General features: G+C 43.6%; 1 protein-coding gene across 2 annotated transcripts in view; it reads right to left on the bottom strand.

The window, feature by feature from the left end:
* Positions 1–26330, bottom strand: part of DPF3 (double PHD fingers 3) — a 261634-nt gene that overhangs the window by 132025 nt on the left and 103279 nt on the right. For both annotated transcript variants that reach the window (XR_013960426.1, XM_080664984.1), the window contains exon 2: positions 19252–19412. Coding sequence is in view for 1 of the 2 variants with exons in the window: in XM_080664984.1 (XP_080521110.1) it covers positions 19252–19412 (161 nt within the window). In the remaining variant the exon portion in view is untranslated. The remainder of the gene's footprint in view (positions 1–19251; positions 19413–26330) is intronic.

The following is a 26330-nucleotide window of genomic DNA, read 5'->3' as shown; positions in this document are numbered from 1 at the left end:
CGTTAGCTGCTGGCAGCTGGCTGAAGCCAAAGGGAGCCCTGTGCAACCTCCATAAGAATATAGGCCTGCTCTGGTGACCAGGCTGCCTGCAAAGCCAGCAAACCTGTATTTCCCCACCTACCTGCCTGGGTCTTATAGAACAAAATGGGCAGGAGTCCTATGGCTGGGCTTATGCACCCATTGTCTCCCAACAAGATTCTCCATTTAAATTGGCCTTTGGCACCGAAGTTCCACACCAGCATCATCTGCCATGCCAAGTAACACATGAGGAGCCTTCTTGCTCATTAGGCAACACTCTTGTGGCTCCTATGACACAGAGTGGCAGCCAGAAGCCTTGGAGGACCATGGACTCCCCACACCAGACCATGGTCTATTCCCAGAGAAAAGAGCAAGGGGTAGAGGCTGAGGGGTGAGGGAGAAGGGCTTGAGACTGGCCAGGTGATCTGCAGACTAAAAAGACTACGAGATGCACCCCAAAATAAAGCAGCCAACTAACCCACCCCTGCTACAGTGAAAAGACTGGCAAGGAAGGGGACTTTGTCTTGTCCCTGTCAGAATCCCCAGAACCAGAACTGAATCTGACACACTGAACAATCAAACTAAATTTTTGCTGAATGAATTCATGAACGAATATGTTCCAGCTTTACTTTAATTGGAGTCACAATTCAGTCCTCTGTAGATAAATATGACACATGACAACTGTTAGATGCAGGTAACTTCACATGAGAGGGTCCCTTCCTAAATCTAGAACCAAGGGGTTCAGACAACATCAGGAATATATCCCCATGTGTCTGCCATTTGAGGGCCTTTAGAAGTTAAACAGGCCTGGCTGGAGCGGCTCGGTTGGTTGAGCGTCGTCCTGTGCACTGAAAGGTTGCCAGTTCAATTCCCAGTCAGGGCACACACCTGGGTTGAGGGTTCAGTCCCCAGTAGGGGCACGTACGGAACCAATGGATGTTCCTCTCTCACATCTAGGTGTCTCTCTCTCTCGCTCGCTCGCTCTCTCTCTCGCTCGCTCTCTCTCTCTGTGTGTCTGTCTCAGCATGTCCTCAGGTGAGAATGTGGAGAAAAAAAATGTTAAGAGGGACACTGGCTTTATTTTTTGCCCTTTGCAGAAAAAAAAAGTCAATAGAAATGTCTGCTATATACCCATTTATTCATTTTTCATTTTTACTAGTCATCACTACCCGTTTTTTGGTTTGGGTTCAAATCAGAGGCACCTATTCCAGCACTAAAGAAACCAAATTTTTCAAATTCTCTTTATGAGCTAAGTTTTACTTTTAATCACCAAGCTGCTCCCACAGGCTGCAAGGCTATGAACAAGGTGGAGGTCCCTAACCCTCCCCCTCTTGATGCTTAGAAACCATTAAGGTGATGGAGCCTGGTGTTATGAGCTAAGGGCTTGTCATGTACAAGAGTCATCCTAATACTTAATACTTGATTTTGTTGATAACTTCACAGCCTTCTGCACAGTAGGAGTATCCTGAAGTTCTGAGCTCCCTGCACTCTGGGAATCAGACCTGTGCTAATGTATAGATGACCAAATTAATCAAATAAAGTAAGATTGCTCTACTTCCCCTGGAGGTCCATTTTTTTTAATTTTTTTATTGTTTAAAATATTACATATATTAGTACATATATCTCCTTTTTTTCCCCATTGACCTTCCCCCAGCCTCCCCTACCCCCTGTCGCATGCCCTCATCCCACCACCCCCCAGTGTCTTCTGTCCATTGGTGTACTTATATGCATGCATACAAGTCCTTTGGTTGATCTATTTCCCTCCCTCCCCAACACTCCCCAGCCTTCCCGCTGTAATTTGTCAGTCTGTTCGGTGCTTTACTGCCTCTGTATCTATCTTTTTATTCATCAGGTTATAATGTTCTTTAATTTCATAAATGAGTGAGATCATGTGGTATTTTTCTTTCATTGCCTGGCTTATTTCACTTAACATAATGTTCTCCAGGTCCAACCATGCTGCTGCAAATGGTAAGAATTCCTTCTTTTTTACCGCAGAGTAGTATTCCATTGTGTAGATGTACCACAGTTTTTAATCCACTCATCTGCTGATGGGCATTTAGGCTGTTTCCAAATCTTAGCTATGGTGAATTGTGCTGCTATGAACATAGGGGTACATATATCCTTTCTGATTGGTGTTTCTAGTTTCTTGGGATGGAGGTCCATTTTTGACCACTCTTTGAGGGAGGACATCACTGGGGAAAAATTCGATGTTTCTGGTGTGGTTTAGTCCCGGACCATATCATCTCTGACCCTGTAATTCCTGAATGGGCATACTAATTCTTGGTCCCTTACAAAAGTTTTGGCCACCTCTTGGGCTGGTGTATGCAGTAAAGGCCAAGTTCATGGGCTGACCTGCTACTCCCTGTTCCAGAACTAGTCCCACCAATCCCCACTCCACTTCGGTCAGAAACTCTTAATCCAAACTAAAACCAAAGTCACCTGAAGAACTTCTTAATAACACCAATAGCCAAAATGCATGCCAGACCTACCTAATCCAAATGTAGGTAGGTGGGGAGATTGGGCAATTTACTTTCTTAAAAACCTTATAGATGGGCCCTGGCTGGTTTGGCTCAGTGGATAGAGCATCAGCCTGGGGACTGAAGTGTCCCAGGTTCGATTCCGGTCAAGGGCATGTACCTTGGTTGCAGGCACATCCCCAGTAGGAGGTGTGCAGGAGGCAGCTGATCGATGCTTCTCTCTCATCGATGTTTCTAACTCTCTATCCCTCTCCCTTCCTCTCTGTAAAAAATCAATAAAATATATTAAAAAAAATAAAAGAGGATGCTATTGACTTAAATCCTCTTTTAAAAAAATAAAAAAATAAAAATAAAAACCTTATAGATGGTTCCAATGTCTGAACGAGAACTCTGGATGTCTAAGCATCATCTAGTTACTGCCTGAACGTCCTCTCTGATGTACTAAGACTGGTTGAATGACCTTCTCTGGTGGATCCCAAGATTCCCTGTGTTTCCCCCAAGATATTGTCATTAATTGCCTGCTTACTGGACTGTCTCCCCTACTAGTTTTATAAGACTTAGGATGGCAGGAACTATGTCCATTTTGAGTATCCCCAGTGCTTTGCACAGTGCCTGGCAGGTACTTCAAGAAATACTTATCAAATAAATTCAACCAGAAATGAACCAGACTCAGAAATACAGAAAGTGAATGACCATTGCCCCTGCTGTTCCTGACTCCAGGAGACTCATCTACCCACAACCAAACTATCCAAAAGGGACGCCAGGAGGTGGGTTCAGAATTGAACCCCGACCCACCCCAGCATGGTAGTCTCTGTACCTTAGACTCTATCCCACAGGCTGTTTCATGGTATTTCCAACCGGACCAAAAACATACGAGTGAGAAGGAACTGGTCCAGACCAATACTTTCAAAAGGTCTAAGTGACAAGAGATCAAAATTGTCAACATTTTTCCAGGTCCTATGCCCTCCTTGAGAATGTGGTCACTGCACTTTTTGGTCAGCAGCAACAGGCAGCCCCAGACCACTCAGTTTGTAGCTGCAGGCCCACTCCCCTGGGAGAGTCTATTTTGGTAAGTGGTTTGAATGTCCAGAAGAGGGGACACTTTTTATTTCATTCTTTCACTTTCCCTGATGTAACGGTTAGAGAAGCTCCGCAGTGCAGAGGAAGAGCACATGAGTCCTTGCACCACCATTCCCTGTCACCTCGAGAAATATCACGCTTTTCTGAGACTGTCTCCTCACCTGTAAGATACGGGTGCTAATAGCACCTACCTTATAAGGACTGTCGTGGGGATTAGCTTATATTCAAGAAGCAGCTCTTTATCAGGAAGACTTGTACAAATGTCAGTTAGTAATTATTCTGAGTTAGCTGACTTAAACGAGTCTGGACTCCATGCCCACGTGACATGACAAGGCCTCCCACCCCCATGTCCATGCTGCTCTTTGCCTCTGTAGCCACGAGAATAGAAACAGGTCTCCCTCGAGGTCTCTTTTGACTCCATCTCATCTCAACAGGCATATAGCCCCAACAATTCTCTGGGGGCTCCTGTCCCCATTCCTCACCCTCCTCCATAGGCTGACAGGCACCAGGGTGCATTTATAGGGTCAATGCAATCAGCCCCAGAGTTCCACTTATAAAGGGATGAACAGAGCCCCGTGAGAGTTATGTTGTTTATCTCATTAGAACAGGAGGCACATAACTCAAAGCCCATGTGTGTGGTAGGTGGAGGAAGGAGGAGGGGAAGGCAAACGGAGGGTGGAGTCACTGCTGCTGCCTGGGAAATTAAGCTGAAGGAGTCAGCCTGAGGCTGGGGGATATGGAGGAGACAAAAGGGAGACTAGAGGGCAGATCAGTCCTCCCTGGGAACCAAGGCCCTCCATTCACATACCCCACTAAGCAAACTGCTTTTCTGTTACTTTGAGGTGCAACGCCAGTTACAACACACATTCGTGTGCAAGCACCTCACACACACACACAGGAACTCACACACTTGCTGGAGGGGTGGGGAAGAACTGGCTCCACAGAAAAATTTAACAGGATGGACGATGCCTCTATGATCAGCAGAGTCAGACAAATTGCTTGCTACCAGCATTGCCCAAGTTCAGCAGGTGGATACTTAGTGTCATGAGCATCTTTGAAAGCATGAACTATTAAGAACTCAGAAGATGAAGTGGGATAGAAAAGGGAAGGAAGGATGGGATACGAACAGAATTTTAAAAGGTGAACTGTAATAACTTCCTTTACTCCCAACCAAAGCGGAGCGGTGACAGTTCAAGGCCACCCAGAGAAGGGCTCTCCCTGCAGCATCTCCCAGAGGTGCTCCACCAATATCCCAGACCAGAGGCTCCACCCCAGCCTCTATTTCAAAAATTCTAGCTTTCGCCCTTTCATGAAGCATTCTATTGCACTCTTAAATACTGTTCTGTTAGGAATATGCCTACCACTCTCATCCTCCACTGGTAAGTATGCAAAATGGCACAACCCTATTAAGGAGAATTTGGCATATATAGAAAAACTGTGTATGCATTTGCCCTTTGACCCGGCAATTCCATTTCTAGGAATATATATCACAGATGCACATGCAAAAATACAAAAACGTGTTCACTGTAGTATTTTCAATACTAGAAAATGACTGGAAACAACCCAATGTACATCTATAGGGACTTGGTTGAATAAACAACAGTATATCCACACAAAGGACTACTATGAAGCTGTTGAGAAACAGAAAAGAAAAAAAAAAAAAGAGGGGGGTAAAGAAGGAAGCATACATTGCTATGGAATATACTGTTAAGTGAACACAGCAAGGTGGAAAATATGTGCTTAATATACTATCATTTATTTAACACACACACACATATATACATACATAAATATGTTGCATGTCTGCATAGTTTTTAATGTAAAGGTAAACAAAAAACTAAAAATAAAAAGTTACTTAAAAAGAGAGCACAGCAGCCCAGCTGGCATGGCTCAGTGGTTGAGTGTCGACTTATGAACCAGGAGGTCCCAGGTTCAATTCCCTGTCAGGGCATATGCCCGGGTTGCAGGCTCAATCCCCAGTGTGGGACGTGCAGGAGGCAGCCTATCAATGATTCTCTCTTATCATTGATGTTTCTAGCTCTCTCTATCCCTCTCCCTTCTTCTCTGAAATCAATAAAAATATACATTAAAAAAAGAGAGCACAGCAAAAAACAGTGTCAAGAAAAAGAAGAAAACATTGCCTATAGAAAGAGGAAAAAAACAAGGTAAAAGAATAGAGACAGACTTTCTCTGAATATACTATGCTTTATAGATTTGATTTAGAACCATGTAAATATTTTATATGATTACAAAATAGTACTATCCTATATAATAAAAGCCTAATATGCTAAGTGTCCAGTCGGCCATTCAACCAACCAAAGCATAATATGCTAATGATATGCTAAGGCCGCTCAACTGCTCGCCATGATGTGCACTGACCACCAGGGAACAGGCAATCGACCAGTCGACCAGCCACTATGATGTGCACTGACCACCAGGGGGCAGATGCTCAGACTGGTAGGTTAGCTTGCTGCTGGGCTCCGGCCGATCGGGACTGAGCAAGATGGGCCAGACATGCCCTGGAGCCTTCCCACAGTCCCTCCCGGGCTCGCCAACCTCCCATGTCCTTCCCCAGCCCTGATCGTGCACCAGTGGGGTCCCCCGGCCTGGCCTGCACCCTCTCGCAATCCGGGCTGAGGGACACCCCCCCAAGTGCACAAATTTCGTGCACAGGGCCTCTAGTATGAAAAAAAAAAAAAGGAGACATCTACTTTTGGCTAAGATGGAGTATCAGGGCTAGATTTACCCTCCCACCTGAAATAGAAGGAAAAAAAGGAAACAAAAATTTTTAAGATACTGGACATTAGGCAGTGAAGGACAATGATCCCCGAGACACTGGAAACAAACAAGATGGACCCCATTACTGCCCAGCATACTGCCTTGAGAGAGTATCCAGATTATAACTCGAGGAGGAGGAACACAGGTGCAGCCCAGCAGTTGCACAGAGAAAGAGCTGCTGAGATCCACAGCGTCCCCTTTGTGTATTCTGCTCAGTACTGATCAGTGCATGGTTGTAAAGAAACTACTCAATTCTGAGGAAAGAACCATCTGGTAAGCATAGAAGTAACAGTGCTTGGTGTGTACAGGGGCAGGAAATAGTCTGTTCCTACCAGCAAGTTGCAAAAACCTCATGATTCACAGATTACTGGATAGAGTACAGAGAAGGGTCTTGCCTCACTAATGGAGAATAATTAGCCCTAAACTAAGCACTGCTCTAGTTCTACCTAAGAAATCTTAAAAGCAAGACAAAAAGTATCCAACATTTTCCAAGTAACTTAACTGTCCCAAAACAAGCCTCCAGAACACTTACAGGAATACAATACAATACACCCAGCAAGGTAAAATTCACAAAGTCTGGCATCCAATCCAAAATTACAGGCATGTAAAGAAGGTGGAACATCCTATCTAATAAAGAAGGAATATGCTAATTGACCCTCACACCATCGCAAAAATGGCAGCACCCACAGCCAATAAGGCGGGAATATGCTAACTGACTACCACACCCGCAAAAAACGGTGGCGCCCAAAGCCACAAGATGGTGGCACCCAGTCCCCTCAGCCCCGCCGGGGCGGCAGGTGCGCGGCAAGGCCAGGCCTGCCCCCAGGTGGGCCCGGCCGCTCCGTGCACCTGCCTCCGGAGTCCCCCAGTCCCCTCAGCCCCCCAGCCACCCAGGGCCGCCCGAGACTCAGGTAACCAGGGCCGGCCAAGGCTTGCACTGCCAGCAGTGGCAGCAGCAGAGGTGTGATGGGGGCATCACCTTCCCCTGATCACCGGGTCGCCTCCTGCCCTTGAGGGCTCCTGGACTGTGAGAGGAGACAGGCCAGGCTGAGGGACCGCCCCCTCCCCCCCCCCCCGCTCCAGTGCATGAATTTTCATGCAACGGGCCTCTAATATGATCTATAATGAGGAAAAAAATCAATTGAAACGTACACAAAACTGAAATTGATGTTAGAACTAGCAGCAATAACTTTAAAAGTTATTATTTTTTTCATATGTTCAAAAGTTTAGAAAAAACAGGATTTTTTAAAAGACTCAAACTTAACTTCTAGAAATGAAAACTTCAATGTGTGAGATAAAAAACATACTGGGTGGGATTAATGTCAGTTTAAACATCGCCAAATGAAAGATTAGTGTACTTGAAAACATAGCAATGGAAACTATCCAAAGTAAAACCCATAGGAAAAGCGAGTATTTTAAAAAGAAGAGCATAGTGAGCTGTGGGACAACTTAAAACAGTCTAATATATGTATGGTTTCCAAAGTGGGAGGAATAAAAATATGTGTAGAAATAATGGCTGGACATTTTCAAAATTTGATAAAAACTATAAATGTACAGAACCAAGAAGCTCAACCAAACTAAGCATAAGAAACATGAAAACTATAACAAGGCATATCATAATAAAAATTGCCCAAAAACACTCATAAAGAGAAAATATTAAAAGCAGAAAAAGGATCCATGTATTATATAGAGAACAAAAATTGGGATGATTTCTCATCAGAAACAATGCAAGCAAGAAAACAGTGGTTCACTCACCATCACTACAGTACTGAAAAGCATTTGTCAACCTAGATTCTATACCCAGCAAAAAATCTTTCAAAAACCTAAGACAAACTAAAGATATTACAAAAGTTGAATGAATTATCACCAGACCAACACTACCAAAAATGTTAAAGGAAGTTTTTTACACAGAAAGAAAATGATACCAGTTCTAAATATGGATCGACACAAAGAAATGAAGAGCATCAGAAATGGTTAGTACTACAGGCGGTCCTCGGGTTACGTCAGACTCGATGGACGTTGTTCCATGGTTATGTCGCCATCTCCATTTATAAAAAAAAAAAAAAAAAAGTTCTGTCATTTCAACATATGTACATATGTGCTTTATGTTTTTTATTATTTATTTACCACAAGTAAAGGTCAGGAATTGTTATCTTTCTTTTAAATGTTTTTTACTGTTTCACTTCATTACTGCTGTGTATGTGCTCCATGTGAGTGACGTAGGTTCTTATGTAGGTGGGTTCCGACGTACGGCGAAAATCGCGTTACGTTGTGCCATAGGAACGGATCTCCAATGTAACCCAAGGACCTACTGTACATGAGCAATTACATAAGATGTTTTTCTTATTATTTAAAACTTTTTGAAAGATTACTGGACTAAACAAAAATAAAAACAATTGTAATACGAGGTTTAATGCCATGTGTAAAAATAAAATATATGACAACAATTGCACAAAGGTCAACAAGGGAAAAATAAAGATACACTTACTTGTATTAGTTTCCTATTGCTGCTGTAATAAACTGCCACAAATTGAGAGGCTTAAAACAATACCAATTTGTTATCTTAGAAGCCAGAAATCCAAATTCAGTCTCAATGAACTACAGGTATCAGCAGGATTGCATTCCTTCTGTAGTGTCTGGGAGAAAATCTATTTCCTTCCCTATTCTGGGTTCCAGAAACCACCTACATTCTTGGTTTGTGGCCCCTTCCTCTGTTACATCACTTCAACTTCTGTTTCTGTTGTCACATCTTCTGTTCTGACTCTGACCCTCCTGCCCCCTCTTATAAAGACACTTATGATTACATCTGAATAATGTATAATAACCCACCCCCCCATCTCAAAGTCCTTTTGCCATGTAAGGGAACATATTCCTAAATTCCCAGGATTGACATGTAGACATGCTTGGGGGGTGGGGACAGCCAGGGAGAGGTCAATGGGGGAAAAAGGAGACTTATGTAATACTTTTAACAATAAAGAACTTAAATTTAAAAAAAAAAAAAGATGTAGACATCTTTGGGGTAGGAGAGCATTATTCTGTTTACCACCATAAGATTACTAGTATAGAGTATTTATTAATAAAATGTCACTTGAAGGTAAACTGTAATTAAAGATACATACTATAATCATTAAGCAATCACTAAAACAGCAAAACAAACAGTTATAGTTAATAAGCCAGAGGAAATTAGATAGAAATCATAAAAATTATATTATTCCCAAAAAAAAAAAGAAAGTGAAGAAAAAGAGAACAAACAGATTGATAAATGGGAAATAGCAAAATGATGGATTTAAATCTAACTATAATAAAAATCACATTAAATGTAAATGGTCTAAAGACCAATTTAAAAAGCATATTAACACCAGGCCAGTGTTGCTCAGTGGTTGAGCATCAACCTATGAACTGGGAACATGCCTTGGTTGGGACTCAATCCCCAGTAGGGGGCGTGCAGGAGGCAGCTGATCAATAATCCTCTCTAATCATTGATGTTTCTATCTCTCTCCCTCTCCCTTCCTCTCTGAAATCAATAAAAATATTTTTTTAATTTTTAAAAGCGTATTATCACAATACATTAAAAAAGCAAGACAGGCTCTGGACAGTCTAGTTCAATGGATAGAACGTCGGCCTGCAGATTGAAAGGTCCCATGTTCGATTTCGGTCATGGGCATGTACCTCAGTTGCAGGCTCAATCTCTGGCCCTAGTTAGGGCACATGCAGGAGGCAACCAATCAAAGTGTCTTTCACATTGATGTTTCTCTCTCTCTGTCTTTCCCCCTCCCTTCCACTCTCTCTAAAAATCAATGGAACCCTAGCTGGTTTGGCTCAGTGGATAGAGCGTTGGCCTGTGTACCAAAGGGTCCCAGGTTCGATTCCGGTCAAGGGCACATGCCAAAGTTGCAGGCTCTATCGCCAGTAAGGGGTGTGTAGGAGGCAGCTGATCAATGATTCTCTCTCTCTCTCTCTCTCTCTCTCTCTCTCTCTCCCTTCCTCTCTGAAATCAATAAAAATGTAAAAAATAAATACATAAATAAATAATGAAAATAAATAAAAATCAATGGAAAAATGTCCTCGGGTGAGGATTAACAAAAAAAAGCAAGACACAACAATAAAAAATAAAAATCTTGTGGCATAAAGACCCAAATATATTAAAAGTAAAAAGAATGGAAAAATATACACGTTAAAACTAATTTTGAAAAGATGCTAGAATGGCTATATATATATATCAGAGAAAGTAGATTTTATTTTATTTTTTAATGTATTTTATTGATTTTTTACAGAGAGGAAGGGAGAGGGATAGAGAGTTAGAAATATTGATAAGAGGGAAACATTGATCAGCTGCCTCCTGCAACACCCCCTACTGGGGATGTGCCCGCAACCAAGGTACATGCCCTTGACCAGAATTGAACCTGGGCCCCTTCAGTCCTCAGGCCGATGCTCTATCTACTGAGCCAAATTGGTTTGGGCAAGAAAGTAGATTTTAGAATAAAGAATATCAGTAGAAATAAAGGTCATTAAACAATGATAAAGGGATCAATTTATCAAGAGGACATAACAATTCTAAATATTTATGCAGCTAAACAAAGGTTCAAAATCTATGAAGCAAAAACTAATAGAATTGTAAGGAGAAATAGACAAATTCACAATTATAGTCAAATTTTCAATACTCTCTCTTGATAATCCATAGAACAACTGGGGAAAAATCAGTAAGGATGTAGAAGACTTGAGCAACACTATCAACCAACTTGATTTAATTGATATTTACAGAATTTTCCAACAATAGGAAAATTCACATTCTTTTCCAGACCAAAGAGAATAGTTATCCAAGAGAGACCATATTCTGGACCATATGGAATTAAATTAGAAATAAATAACAGGCATATCTTTGAAAATCCTCCAAATGTTTGAAAACTAAATAACACACTTCTAAATAATCCATGGGTAAAAGAAGAAATCAAAAGGGAAATTAGAAAATGTGTGGATTAGAGTAAAATAAAAACACAATATCAAACGTTATGAAATAAAGCTAAAGTAGTATTTCTATTTAGAAATTATATTTTTAAGTGCCTATAGTAGAAAAAAAGATTTCAAAGCAATGACCACAATTTCTACCTTAAGAAATAAGAATGAGAAGAGCAAGTTAAATATAAGTAAACAAGGGGGGAAAGGTGAAAATAAAGATCAGAGAAGAAACTAGCATACTAAAAATTAAAAAGTATCCTTATACCAAAAGCTATTTCTTTTAAAATATCAATAAAATTGCGCCCTATCCAGTTTGATTCAGTGGACAGAGCTGAAAGGTCCCAGGTTCAGTTCCGGTCAAGGGCACGTACCCAGTTTGCAGGCTCAATCCCCAGCCCTGGTTGAGGCTTGTGCAGGAGGCAATCAAGCAATGTATCTCTCTCACATTAATGTTTTTCTCTCTGTGTCTCTTCCCCTCCCTTCCACTCTCTCTAAAAATCAATAGAAAAATATCCTCCAGTGAGGATTAACAACAACAACAAATATCAATAAAATTGGTAAACTTCTAGTCAGATTGATCAGATAAAAAATTTCAAATTATCAATGTAAGAAATAAAAGAGGAATTACCACCCCAGATTCTACAGATATTGAAAGGATAATGATAGTATGGATCCATTTGCAAATGCTCAAAACAATTAAGGAAAAAATACCAATTATGCATAAATTCATCCGGAAAACTAAAAAGGAGGGAATACTTCCCAACTCCTTATGATGCCAACATCATCCTGATATCCAAACTACATAGACACAAGAAAACTATAGATCAATATCTCTCAAAAAATATAAGAAACTCATTAAAATTTTGCAGCGTGCATCTGACCATATATAAAAAGGATTAATACATCATGGCAAAGTAGGGTTTATCCTAGGAATGCAATGTCAGTTTAATATTCAAAAATCAGAGTGCCCTCGGAGGTCCTGGATCTGTTTCTTGCTTCAACAGTGTTTTGGACGGAACAGACCCAGGGACGCCTCTTCTTCCAGCCTCCGGCCACTCTCCTGCATCTTATCGAGTCACCACCTTCAGAACCACCTCCGGGACCAGCCAACACACTGGGTTTTTTTTCCTACCTTTACTCCTTATTGCCAAACAACCATGAGCTCCCAAATTGGTCAGAATTATTCCACCAAGGTGGAGGCTGCAGTCAACCGCCTGGCCAACCTGCATCTGTGGGCCTCCCACACCTACCTCTCTCTGGGCTTCTAGTTCCACAGCCACAATGTGGCTCTGTGGGGGGGTGGGGGGGAAGGGGGGCCACTTCTTCCACAAGTTGGCAGAGAAGAAGCGCGAGGGCGCTGAGCATCTCTTAAAGTTGCAAAACCAGCATGGTGGCCACATTCTCTTCCAGGACGTGCTGAAGCCTCCCCAAGGTGAGTGGGGCAAAACTCAGGACGCCATGGCAGCCACCCTGGCCTTGGAGAGGCACCTGAACCAGGCCCTTTGGAGCTGCAGGCCCTGGGTTCTACCACGCAGACCCTCAGCTCTGTGACTTCCTGGAGAATCACTTTCTGGATGAGGCGGTGAAACTCATCAAGAAGATGGGCCACCACGTGACTAACATCTGTAGGCTGCCGGCCCCCAGGCTGGGCAAGTACCTCTTCGAAAGGCTCACCCTCAAGCACGACTAGGAGCCTTTGGAGCCCAGAGGCCTTTCAGAGGCCCCTCTGCATCCCCAGGTGTCTGGCTTTTACCTGAGCCTCTTCCCGAAACTACTAGCCATTCTTTTAACCGTCCCGAAGCCCTCTCCCATGCATTGGACCAAATAAAACAATAAAGCTTTTTGCAGAAAAAAAAAATCAATCGATGTAACATCATATTAACAAACCACAAAAGAAATATTGCATGAGCATCTCAATAGACTCAGAAAAATCAGTTGGTAAAATCCAACATCCATTCCTGATTTAAAATGCTCAAACTAGAAATAGGACCACCCTCAGTCTGATAAAAAAACAACTACAAAAACAAAAACAAACAAACAAAAAAAAACAACCTACATCTAACATCATGCTTAATAAAGAAACAATGACCCTAAGCTGGTTTGGCTCAGTAGGTAGAGCATCAGCCTGCAGACTGAAGGATCCCGGGTTCGATTCCAGTCAAGGGCAGCTTTCAGGTTTGATCCCCAGTAGGGGGCATGCAGGAGGCAGCCAATCGATGATTCTTTCTCATCACTGATATTTCTATTTCTCCCCTCCCTTCCTCTCTGAAATCAATAAAAATATATATTTTTTAAAATAATGAAACAATGAATGCTTCCTCTCACCACTTTTACTTAATATTTCACTGGACATTACAGCCAGTGCAATAGACAAATAAAATAAAACTCATCTATATTGAAAAGTTTTCTTAATTTACTAACAACATAACCAATTATGTGGAAATACTGTGGAATCTCTAGAAATCTACAAGAACTAATATGAGTTTAGAAGTTTGCATGATATACAATCAATTTACAAACTTAATTGTACTCTACACTAGCATCAAAAAATAAGAAGTTTAAACTTTTAAAAATCCATTTACAGCAATATCAAAAATATTCTAAGTACTTAGAGATAAACCCAACAGAAATGTGAAGACCTGTATACTGAGAAATAAAAAGTATTGACAGGGGTGAGGAACCAAGATAGCAGCATAGGTAAACACCTAAACTGCTGCCTCGCACAACTATTTCAAAACTACAACTAAAAGACAAAACGGACATCATCCAGAATCACAGGAAGGCTGACTGAGTGGAAATTCTACAACTAGAAGGAAAGAGAAAAGCACAATGAAACTCAGAGGAGCTGCAAGAGGCAGAGGTACTGAGACGCGCACGTGGAGGTGACTGGCAACTGAGTGCGTGGCTGGCTTTCTCCAGCAGGAGGGAGACAAAAGCTCCCGAATGTGCTGAACTCCAGGTCTGGGCGAGACTCTGGTGACCCAGACTCATATGGGGTGAAACTGGACTGTCAGGAAAGAGAAAAGCACACTGAGACTCAGAGGAACTGCGGAAGGCAGAGGTACAGAGGCGAGCGGGCGGAGAGGGCGGACAAGCGGGAGGGAGACAAAAGCTCCCGACTGCACTGAACTCCAGTTCCAGGTGAGACTCTGGGGACCCAGACTCATTCGGGGAGAAAATGGACTGTCTGGCAGCAGACAGAACTCGAGGGCGGCTTTCTCTCAGAGGTGCTTGTAGCGATTACCATGGGACACTGAGACACAGGGGCCTATTAGGGCAGGGCTGATGGGAAACTAATGCTGTCTGCTTCGCCCTGAGACTCTGCCCCATCCAAGCTGAGCAGAGGCTTTTGCAAGTCTTGTCTCAAAAGGGTGTCTCCAGCACAGAAGATCTCCCAGCATAGACACAGCTGATCCTCACAGCCAATTGGCCTGGAGGTCAATTCCTCCCAGTGATACCAACAACAATCAAGGCTTAACTACAACAAGACTGTGCACACAGCCCACAAAGGGGTGCACCAAGAGTGTCCACCTCAGGTAACTGGGGAGGCTGAGCCACTGGGCCCTATAGGACACCTAGCACACAAAGCCACTCTATCAACTCAGGGAAGCAGCCAAAATGTGAAAACAAAGAAACAGGCCACAAATGAAAGAAATGGAGGAAAGCAAATGACTGGATATAGAGTTCAAAACCACGGTTATAAGGTTTTTCAAGAATTTTCTAGAAAAGGCCAATAAATTTAGTGAGACCCTCGAGGATATGAAAAAGGACCAACTAGAAATTAAGCATACACTGACTGAAATAAAATATAATATAGAGATCCAACAGCAGACTCGAGGATCGCAAGAATCAAGTCAAAGATTTGAAATACAAAGAAGCAAAAAACACCCAACCAGAAAAGCAAAAAGAAAAAAGAACCCAAAAATATGAAGATAGTGTAAGGAGCCTCTGGGACAATTTCAAGCGTACCAACATCCGAATTATGGGGGTGCCAGAAGAAGAGAGTGAGCAAAATATTGAAAACTGTTAGAAGAAATAATGACAGAAAACTTCCCCCACCTGGTGAAAGAAATAGACTTACAAGTCCAGGAAGCGCACAGAACCCCAAACAAAAGGAATCCAAAGAGGACCACACCAAGACACATCATCATTAAAATGCCAAGAGCAAAAGACAAAGAGAGAATCTTGAAAGCAGCAAGAGAAAAACAGTTAGTTACCTACAAGGGAGCACCCATATGACTGTCAGCTGATTTCTCAACAGAAACTATGCAGTCCAGACGGGAGTGGCAAGAAATATTCAAAGTGATGAATAGCAAGAACCTACAACCAAGATTACTCTACCCAGCAAAGCTATCATTCAGAATTGAAGGGCAGATAAAGAGCTTCACAGATAAGAAAAAGCTAAAGGAGTTCATCACCACCAAACCAGTATTATATGAAATGCTGAAAGGTATTCTTTAAGAAGCAGAAGAAGAAGAAAAAGGTAAAGATAAAAATTATGAACAAATACATATCTATCAACAAGTGAATCTAAAAATCAAGTGAATAAAAAAATCTGATGAACAGAATAAACTGGTGAATATAATGGAATCAGCAGCACAGAAAGGGAGTGGACTGACAATTCTCGGGGGAAAAGGGGTTTGGGGATGTGCGGGAAGAGACAGGACAAAAATCGTACACCTATGGATGAGAACAGTGGGGGGGGGGGTGGTAAGGGCAGAGGGTGGGGTGGGAATTGGGTGGAGGGGAGCTATGGGGGGGGGGAAAGAGGAACAATTGTAATAATCTGAATAATAAAGATTTATTAAATTTTTAAAAAAGTATTGACAGGAAAAATTAAAGAGATTTATACGTAGGGATAGGCCATATTTGTGGGTTGGAGGACTCAACATTGAGAACTGTCCATTTTCCCCCACTTGATCTATTGATTCCATACAATCCCAATCAAAATCCCACATATTTGTGTGAAAATTGACACACTGATTGTAAAATGTCATGTGGAAGTGCAAAGGTCAAATAACCAAAATATCTTGGGAAAAGAACAAATTTGGAGGGCTAACACACTATCTGATTTCAAGATGCATTATAAAACTACAATAATCAAGACAGTGAGATATTAGTGTGAAGACAGACAAATCAGTGAAATAGAATTGAGAGTCCAGAAATAGATCCACATACATGTGGCCTCTAATTTTTGACAGAGGTACAACGGCAATTCATAACTCAACACATTATGCTGGAACAATTGGATATCTATCTGCAAAAAGACTTCAATCCATATCTTGCACCATATTAAACATTTAATTCAAAATGGATCATAAACCTAAATATAAAACCTCAGTTATAAAGCTTCTGCGGGGAAAAAAAAAACCTTGACCTGGATTAAGGCAACAATTTCTTAGATACAACAAAATCACAACTTAGAAAATAACAAGTTGATAAGCTCAACTTAAATACCTGCTCTTTGAAAGATACTATTAAGATAATGAAAATACAAGAAACAACCTGGAAGAAAATATTTTCAAAGCATATGCCAAATAAAGGTCTTGTATCCCCACTGTATCCTCTTCCACCTCCATCCAACTCACTCCCCCCACCCTGAAATCACCACACTGTTGTCCATGTCCATGAGTTCTTTCTTTTTTCTACTCACTCCTTCCAATCCTTCCACACTCCCCAATACCTTCATCCCCCCACCCATCCCACCCCATCCCCACCACTAGAGCTGTCTGCCTGCTCTCTATCTATGAGTTTGTCCCTATTTTTCTTGTTAGTTCAGTTTTTTCATTAAATTCCACATATGAGTGAAATTATATGGTGCTTGTCTTTCTCTGACTGGCTTACTTCACTCAGTATAATGTTCTCCAGGTCCATCCATGCGGTCTCGAAGGGTAAAATTTTCTTCCTTTTGATGACCAAGAACTATAAAAATTTAATGACAACAAAACAAGCAATCTAATTTTAAAATGGACAAGAGGTGAACATTTTACCAAAGAACATATACGGATAGTAAATAAGCACATGTAAAGATGTTCAATATCATTATTAATTAGGGAATTCAAAGTAAAACCACATTGAGACACAGCAATATAACAGTTAGAATGGTTAAAACTTTAAAAATCTCACCATACCAAGTGTTGGTGTGAATATGGAAGAACTGGAACTCAAGTATATTGCGGGCATGAATATAAAATGATACAACCACTTTGAAAACAAGCTTAGCAGTTTTGTAAAATGTTAAACATACACCTCCTTTACAATCTAGTCATTACACTCCTAGGTACTTTACCCAGAAGAAATAAAAGTACATGTCCATACAAAGACATACACAAATGCTCATAGCAACTTTATAATAGCCAAAAACTAGAAACAAATCCAAATGTCCCTCAAAAGGTGAATAGGTAAACAAAATGTATTCCAACCATACAATGGAATACTACTCAGCATAAAAAAAGAATGAATTATTGATGCATGTTAGAATACGGCAAGGATGCGGGTTTGATTCCTCTCCCCACCCCACCCCACCCCACCCCCCGCACCCGCCCCTCAGGGCACATACAAGAATCAACCAATGAATTCATAAATAAGTAGAACAACAAATCGATGTTTCTCTCTCCACCCCACCCCCTCTCTCTCTCAAAATAAAAAGGGAAAAAAATATTCTCAGCGAGGATTAACAACAACAAAAATGTCCTACTGTTAACTTTGAGTGGTTTTTTTTTTCGTGTTTTTTTCCTTTGAAGTTTTTTTTTAATCTTTATTATTTAAAGTACTACGTATGTCCCCTTTTTCTCCCATTGACCCCTTATAGCCCGCCCCCCCTTTTTTTGTTTTTTTGTTTGTTTGTTTGTTTTTGTTAATCCTCACCCAAGGATATTTTTTCCCATTGCTTTTTTAGAGAAAGAAGAAGGGAGGGAGAAAGCGGGAGAAAGAAAGAGAAACATCAGTGTGAGAAAGACACATTGGTTGGTTGACTCCCCCACGTTCTTGACTGGGACTCAAACCCTCAACCCTTTGGTGCGCCTTCCCACACTCTAACCACTGAGCCAGGGCAACTTTGCGCTTTGATAGCTATTCCTGGTTTATTGGGGGGAAGGGGGGTTATGGCCTTATCATTTTTTTGTTTGTTTGCTAATCCTCACCCAAGGATATTTTTTCATCGATTTTTAAAGAGAATGGTAGGGAAGGGGAGAGATAGAGAAACATTGATGGAGGGCGGGAGGGAGGGGGGGGGAGGGAGGATCAGCCCAAGGTAAGTGAATCAAACCCAAGACCCTTCAGTCCCCAGGCTAATGCTCAAACCCGTGACCCTTCAGTCCGCGGGCTAATGTTCTATCCACTCAGCCAAACCTGCTAGGGCAAGTCATTACCATTTAGACATACATACTGAAACATTTACAGACAACAACAACAACAACAACAGCAACAAAAATAAAAAAGATTTGACTAGCTCCAAAATAACCTGAGGTCAAGGAGGGAAAGGGGAGGAGAGTGTAAATGAAACAAGATTGGCCATAAATTGGTCATTGTTGACTCTGGGTGATAAATACATGGCGATTCATTTTATTATTCTCTCCGCTTTTGCCTGGGTTTGAAACTCATATAACAGAAAGTTTTAATTACCTCCCTAATCTCCACCCAGTCCTTTTTTTTTTTTAAGAGTAACTTTATTCGTTTTAGAGAGAGGAGCATCAATGTGAAAGAGAAACATTGATCAGTTGCCTCCCGTATACCCAGTCCGGTGATAGAACCGCAGCCTGGACATGTGCCCTGACCTGGAATCGAACCCCAGTCCAGAGCGACAAAAGTCAGCGAGTGTCTGGGAAGAACCCCTGCGCGCTGTACAGCCTGCCCCACCCGACCTGCGTGCAGGGACTCCCAGGCCAGCCCTGGCCCTCCTCCATCCTAACCCAGCACGCCCGAGGGAGCGGGCCCGGCTCACCTGGGCCGCGGTGCCTCTTCTCCATCCAGATGTAGCAGTTGTTCTGGGCCACCCCGGTCTGCGAGTCCAGGAAGGGCAGCCGCACGCTCCGCTCGGCGCACAGCCGCGAGTTGTAACTGCGGCAGTGCTCGATGGCCTCCTTGTAGAACTGGTCCCCGAGCCTGGCAGGCGACAGAGAGGAGGAATGAGGCCAGGGGACACGACACGCAGCCAGAGGAATGCCACCCACCCGCCTCGCTGGAAGAGCTTGTAGTCCTGAAGGCTAATGAGGACCAAGGGCCTGGCCCACGGGCAAAATCCAACTCGGTGTCCGGTCTCCACCAGTTCTGTTTCCCTGTAAGGAACCCACCAGGAAACGTAGAAACCTCTTTAGCAAAGAACCTAGGGCCCCCGAGAATAAACGGTGGGAATGAATAAACCGAGACCTCATTTAAAATGGAGTCTGGAGCCTAGAAGTGAGAACTCTCTCAGGACCAAGCCGTCCTAGACCAAGCCGCCCTGGTGGCCGCAGTCCTCCAAGTCACACCACGCGCTGCTATGGACTCCAGCAGGAAGTGATGCGGCAGCACAGCCTCAGCTGGAGGAGACGCCTCCTGCCCAGCCACCGCTCAGCCAATGGGAGGCTGACAGAGTCAGGCAATGAAAAGTCACAATACTTCCAACTTTCAGTTTTGCCAATGGACTCTTCCATTCCAACAGCCCCTCCCAAGCCCATAAAGGGTTCCTCTCCTTTGTTTCTGGGATTTGGACAAGATTCACCATTAGATAGCGGCCAGAACTGCCAATTCTTGTGTTGTTCCCCAAAGAACCAACTTTGTTGGAGAAATACCTGGCCATTTGTTTAACTAAGAATGACAAGTCCCTGTTCTTGGAAGCATGAGGTTCCGTTTCAAAAGGGAGGTAGCTCTGAAACAACCTTGTGCATGGGATCTACTGGAACAGCAGGCTTCTACAGCTCCCTCATTAACATCCCCCAGTAGACACACTTTGTTCTCAGTGATTGCCAGAAAAAGTCTAGAATGAACCCTACTCCCCAGCATAGATGCACAGATTTCCATTACAATAGAAGAGAACTCTCTAAGACTTAGAAGGACAGAGGAGACATTCCATGAAAGGAGAGCTATGATAAAGGGAAGGAGGTGAAGAGGGGCATGAACCAGTCTTTTAAAACCACACACTTACAGAAAAATAACTTTCTGCCCTGGCCGTTGGGCTCAGTGGATAGAGCATCGGCCTGTGTACCAAAGGGTGGCAGGCTCGATTCCTGGTCGAGGGTACATACCTGGGATGCAGGTAATCAATGCGTCTCTCTCACCTCTCTCATCTCTCTCTCTCTCCCCCCCCCCCCCCCGCCCCCTCACCTCACTTTCTTCTACTCTCTCAAAAAATCAATGGGAAAAATATCCTCAGGCCTGGCCAGTGTGGCTCAGTGGTTGAGTCCTGACCAATAAACCAGGAGGTCACGGTTTGATTCTTGGTCAGGGCATATGCCCAGGTTGCGGGCTCAATCCCCAATGGGGGCGTGCAGGAGGCAGCTGATCAATGATTCTCTCTCATCATTGATGTTTCTATTTCGCTCTCCCTCTCCCTTCCTCTCTGAAATCAATAAAAATATTTTTAAAGTGTGTGTGTATATATATATATATATATATATATATAGATAGATAGATAGATAGATAGATAGATAGAGACCTACGCCCAACAGCCAATCAGAGTGAGTATGCAAATTAACCTGAAAAGATGGCGGGGGCCGGCCCCTCAGCCACTCAGGGTCTGTGGGAGTTGGAGAAGTTGGGGGCCAGCACCTGAGGCTGGCTGCAGCCAGGGAGACCAAGAAGCAGCCTACCCCGTGATCACAGGCCGCAGCCAGCAGCAGAAGCTGCCCGCCCCATGTCCTGGGGGAGACGGAGAAACCGGGCCCCAATGCCTGAAGCTGGCTGCAGCCCGGGAGACAAAGAAGTCGCCTTCCCCGGTGATCCCAGGCCGCAGCCAGCAGCAGAAACCTCACATCCGCCTCCCCCACCTCCTGGGGGAGACAGAGAAACCGGGCCCCAGAGCCTAAGGCTGGCTGAAGTCGCCTTCCCGGTGATCCCAGGCCGCAGCCAGCAGCAGAAACCTCACGTCCGCCTCCCCCACGTCCTGGGGGAGATAGAGAAACCGGGCCCCAGTGCCTGAGGCTGGCTGCAGCCCGGGAGACGAAGAAGCCGCCTGCCCCATGATCCCAGGCCGCAGCCAGCCGGAGAAGCCGTCGGCCTTACATCCGCCTGCCCCACGTCCTGAGGGAGATGGAGAAACCCCGTCCCAGTGCCTGAGGCTGGCTGCAGCCCGGGAGACGAAGAAGCCACCTGCCCCATGATCCCAGGCCGCAGTCAGCCGGAGAAGTCGCCCACACTGCATCCCAGGGAAGACAGAGAAGCTGCCCACCTGCAGTCCAGGTGCCAGCGCCTGAGGCTGGCTACAGCCTAGTAGGCAGAGAAGCCGCCCACCCGGGGTCCTGGGCACCAGCACTTTCGGCTGCAGCCCAGGTGAAGCCACCTGCCCACCATCCCCTGCAGCTGCAGCTGGCCTGGGCACCTATGGCTGACCAGAGGGAGGGAAGCCCGGATCCCAGGTGCCTTTGGTCGGCTGGAGGAGGGAATCCTGCGTCCTGGATGCGGGGCCAAGGCAGAGGTGGTTAGGGGCAATCAAGCCAGCAGGGGAGCAGTTAGGGACAATCAGGCTGGCAGGCAGAAGAAGTTAGGGGCAATCAGGCAGTCAGGCAGTCAGGCAAGCAGTTAGGAGCCAGCAGTTCTGGATTGTGAGAGGGATGTCCGATTGCCGGTTATCCCCTGAGGGGTCCCAGATTGGAGAGTGTGCAGGCCCGGCTGAGGGACACCCTCCCCCTTCCCTCCCCCCCATGCATGAATTTCGTGCACCAGGCCACTAGTATACACATATATATCTATATATATATATATATATATATATATATATATATATATATATATATCCTCAGGTGAGGATAACAAAAATAAATAAATAAACAAAGCTCAATAGAGCTTTAAAAAAAAAAAAAGAAAAAGAGCTTTCTGATGATAAATAAAAGAAGCATTTAAAATAATAATAGTTGATTTTGAACTCAAAATAATTCAATTCAAAACCTAGAAAGACCTTTCTGGTTTTCTGGAGTGATGATCTGATTAAGCACCACTTAAGTAAATTGTATATTCCTGAATCATTGGTATCCTTGGACATGTGGTGATGCTACTAATTTTAAGATAGTATCATTTTCAAAGGCCAAAAATATAACATTGATAAAAACTGATCAAATGTAAGGCACATATCTAAAACTCATATAAAATAATATTGAAGGTCAACTGTAATTGAAAATAATTCAATGAAATGTTTAAAGTTATAGCAATAATATTCATTTCGCCTACCAAATTAATAAAGAGTAAAATTTTTGAAATGTAAATCACAAAAATAATCAATGAGATCAAATACCTAAGGAATGAAAGATAGGCACATGTTGGAGGTTAATAACTGGCTCCTGAAATACACATGTCATAACATAGTCATTGCCAGGTGAACTTGAGCCTCTTCACAGAGAGGAGGAGACCGGAAGGGAAGAGCCTGGGAACGCAGGGCCAAAGGGAGAATCAAGTAGCTCATTTTGAAGCAACATTATGAATGTCCCTTTGTTTTGATTCTATGTAGATTTGAAAAGCCAAAATCAGGGAGGGAAAGTCACTAAGTTAAAAATAATATACCTCTTAACCAAAATATTTAGAGGAATAAAGAAAGCAAATTTTAAATGAAATTTTCCACACTTCTTTATTGTTAAGTCAGTGGATCAGAGTCTACCAAAGAATTTAAAGCAAATTTCTCATTCTGGGAGGATACAATCCTTGCAGCTTCTGAGGCATCATTTGGAAATTACTTACTGATATGCCCCCTTTAAAAAAAAATCTCTTTATTCCTTTTTCACCTCTGAATATCTTCACCCACCAGGAAGACAAAACGTGCTCAGAAAGTGTCCTAGCAGTTGAAAACCAAACTGTAATCAAATTATAATAATTACACAGCTGCAACTGATTTGGGGAGGGGATGAAAGCCTATTAAATGCTATAAAACGTAACAACACATATGCTGATGTAATCAAGGCTGGTAACAAGGATCATGAGATTGATCAAAAATAAAGAAACATTTCCTACAAAGTTTCGCATGTGTGTCCCACCAGCTTAAATGTCTCCTCCTGCTAAAGCAATGTAGCTCAGTGTAACAGAACTTCAACGGCAGCGCAGCCCAGGCAAGGCGGCGTCGCGTGGCGAGGGTGCCCCAGATGCTCCAGCTCCCCTCCACAACACAGCGACCAGCCACGCCACACTGATGAGAACTGACAAGAAAGAACACGTGACAGGGAGGTGTCCAATGTGAGAAGCAGTTATCTGTTTTCCCACAATCTTTGGACAGACTGCCAAAAGAGATATTAACTATTCCAACCCCAGAAAGTCTGCAAAAAGATAACCCATTAAAAAAAAAAAGAAAGAAAATTGTACACTAAAACTCATGGACTGGAGAGAAGAGGGTCTCCATTTTCAAAACAAACTTCTGGAAGCCAAGACAAAAGAAATCTATAGTAGGCTCTCAAATTAGACTTTTCCTGATATGCTCGTAACTCACTTCCAACAGCTTCAATCCAAAAGAGAGGAACAAGAAAGTGAACTTGCTGAAAATGAAAAGTAAGACTCCTAGCTGGTTTGGCTCACTGGATAGAGCGTCGGCCTACGGACCAAAAGGTCCTCGGTTCGATTCCGGTCAAGGGCACATGCCCGGGTGGCGGGCTCAATCTCCAGTGAGGGGGGTGGGTACAGGAGGTGGCCGATCAGTGATCCCCTCTCATCATTGGTGTTTCTGTCTCTCTCTCCCTCTTCCTTCTTCTCTGAAATCAATACAAATATATTATTTTTAAAAAAGAAAAGAAAATGAAAAGTGAGGTTGGCCAAGTCCGTGCCCGATGCGGAGTGGAACAAGAAAGTCAAACAAAGTGGTGCACTGAATGAAAATTAATTTCATCCTAAATACTTTCCACTTTCATAACATGCAATGTTATTAGTAACAGGCATGTAGGGGTGTATTTTTAAACGTAATCTTTGTGTGGATAATACCTCCCTTATGTACACAGAAAAGGCTTCCTGGGGACTGGAACAACTGTATTAAAGATTGAAGCTGCAAAAATGTGACATCCAACACCCTCTCTGCCATCCTCTCCAGGGAAGTCACTTTTAAACAGACCAGGCGATGGCAGAGATTTGGAAACAAAACATAAAGCCTTTTTCAAGATATGCGGAGGAGAAAAGAGGCTTGAACCTCCTTGGTAAATTCAAGCAGCTCTTCTCCAAAAGTTTATTAGCCAAAATCTTCAGAAGGCTTGCTCTGCCGTCTAGAAAAAAAATAATGGCCAGGTCTCCCTAACCCATGGAACGCAATTTAACAGGAGAGAGGACAAGTGTCCTTTTCAATACGGTATTTCTTTAAAAAAAAAAAAAATACCCCACAGTGATAGGATCTCAGGGGTGACATTTGCATTTGAGTTGCAAGGGGCAGCGGGAGCAAGGAAAAATTGGCAGCGAAGGATTCAGTTTGTGAAGTGGTGACCAGCGTGCCCCAGGCTGGGTCAGGCACAGCCAAGCCTCAGCCATCACCTATCCACACCAAACCAAGAGGGCTGGCTTTCCTGCTGGATGATAGACATCTGAGGCTGGCACGGACAGAGTAGAATGATGTTCTCATCTGCAGCTGACTTCAGGCTACTCAAGACTGCAATCAGAAGCGAGAAAGGCCAGGCGAACCAATCGCTGGGCTCTCATCTCGGGCTGCCTGGTTCTGGGGCTTTGTGAGGGGTGAGATCCCTCAGGAACCCACCTGGAATGAAAGTAGCCCAGCTGTGAGAGTGCTCCCATGACCCTCCTGGAGCACATCTGTGGAGAAATGGATTCCAGGGGCCAAAGAGGATCCACGGTGGAAAAAGAGAGACTTCTCCTAAATGAATGCCAATGAGGCTCTAACTGTGATTTCCAGGGCCCATAGCACGCACACCCCTCAAGACTCTTGCTCCTCTCCTTCCTCACACTTTCACTTCCCTCCCCCTTGAGACCTGATTGCTGTTCTCATAGATTCCAGACCCAGTCCTCCGACCCAGACACCTGGGCTCTCTGGCTCGTCACTGTCCCTCTGGTCCTGGGTTCTGACCCAAGGACAGACATCTTGCCTTACCTCAAACACCTGTCCAAAAGCAACTTCCTCATCTCTTGCCAGAACCTGCTCCCTCCCAGAACCTGCTCCCTCCCCGGCGCCTCCATTCTTCTAGGGTTGGGGGTGGGGAGAGGAACTGCTCTCCTATCTCCCTAGCAAGCTGTCCTTGGCCTTTCCCTCTCCTTCACTCCATCTGGCACTGAATTCTTTCCTTTCTTAGGGTTTGTCCCTTTTCCTCCATTCCCACTGCATGGCCACAAATCCCCTTTGACTGTAAAAAAGGACCTTGGCCCATCACAGTTATTTGTGTACAAAAACAGGGATCAGCAGAGATAAACAGAAGCCCTGGCCCACGGCAGGATTTCTGTCCCCTCCTTCCCCTGGGGCTGCTCTTTGGTGTGTGGCCACCTGGATTTTCTGCTGTCCCACCCGGCTACCCATACTTCCACAGCCGCCCACAAACACAGCAAAACTCATCTACACCAATAGACTGACTTCCTCCTGTTTGCATTTAAGTATGTTTAGCTGAGGCATGGAAAACCATCTCCCATTTATGTAACGTTTATTTTGTGTGTTTTTTGTTTGTTTGTTTTGTTTTAAAATACATTTTTTACTGATTTCAGAGAGGGAATCGAACCATGACCTCCTGGTGCGTAGGTCGACCCTCAACCACTGAGCCATGCCGGCCGGGCTCTGTAGTGTTTTATAACTAGCAAGAGAGGGGCAATATTGGGCAAGGTGGGAAGCTTTTCACTTTCTTCATAGTTACACTGTCCCTACAGCTGCCCTTGACACAAAGCCAACTTTAGTGTTTGCTATGGACTGAAATATGTGTGTGTCCCCCC

This window comes from Plecotus auritus (assembly GCF_963455305.1).
Source record: "Plecotus auritus genome assembly, chromosome: 1".
NCBI classification, from domain to species: Eukaryota; Metazoa; Chordata; class Mammalia; order Chiroptera; family Vespertilionidae; genus Plecotus; species Plecotus auritus.
Note: the sequence above shows the minus strand (reverse complement) of the source record. Positions and strands in the feature narration are given on the sequence as shown.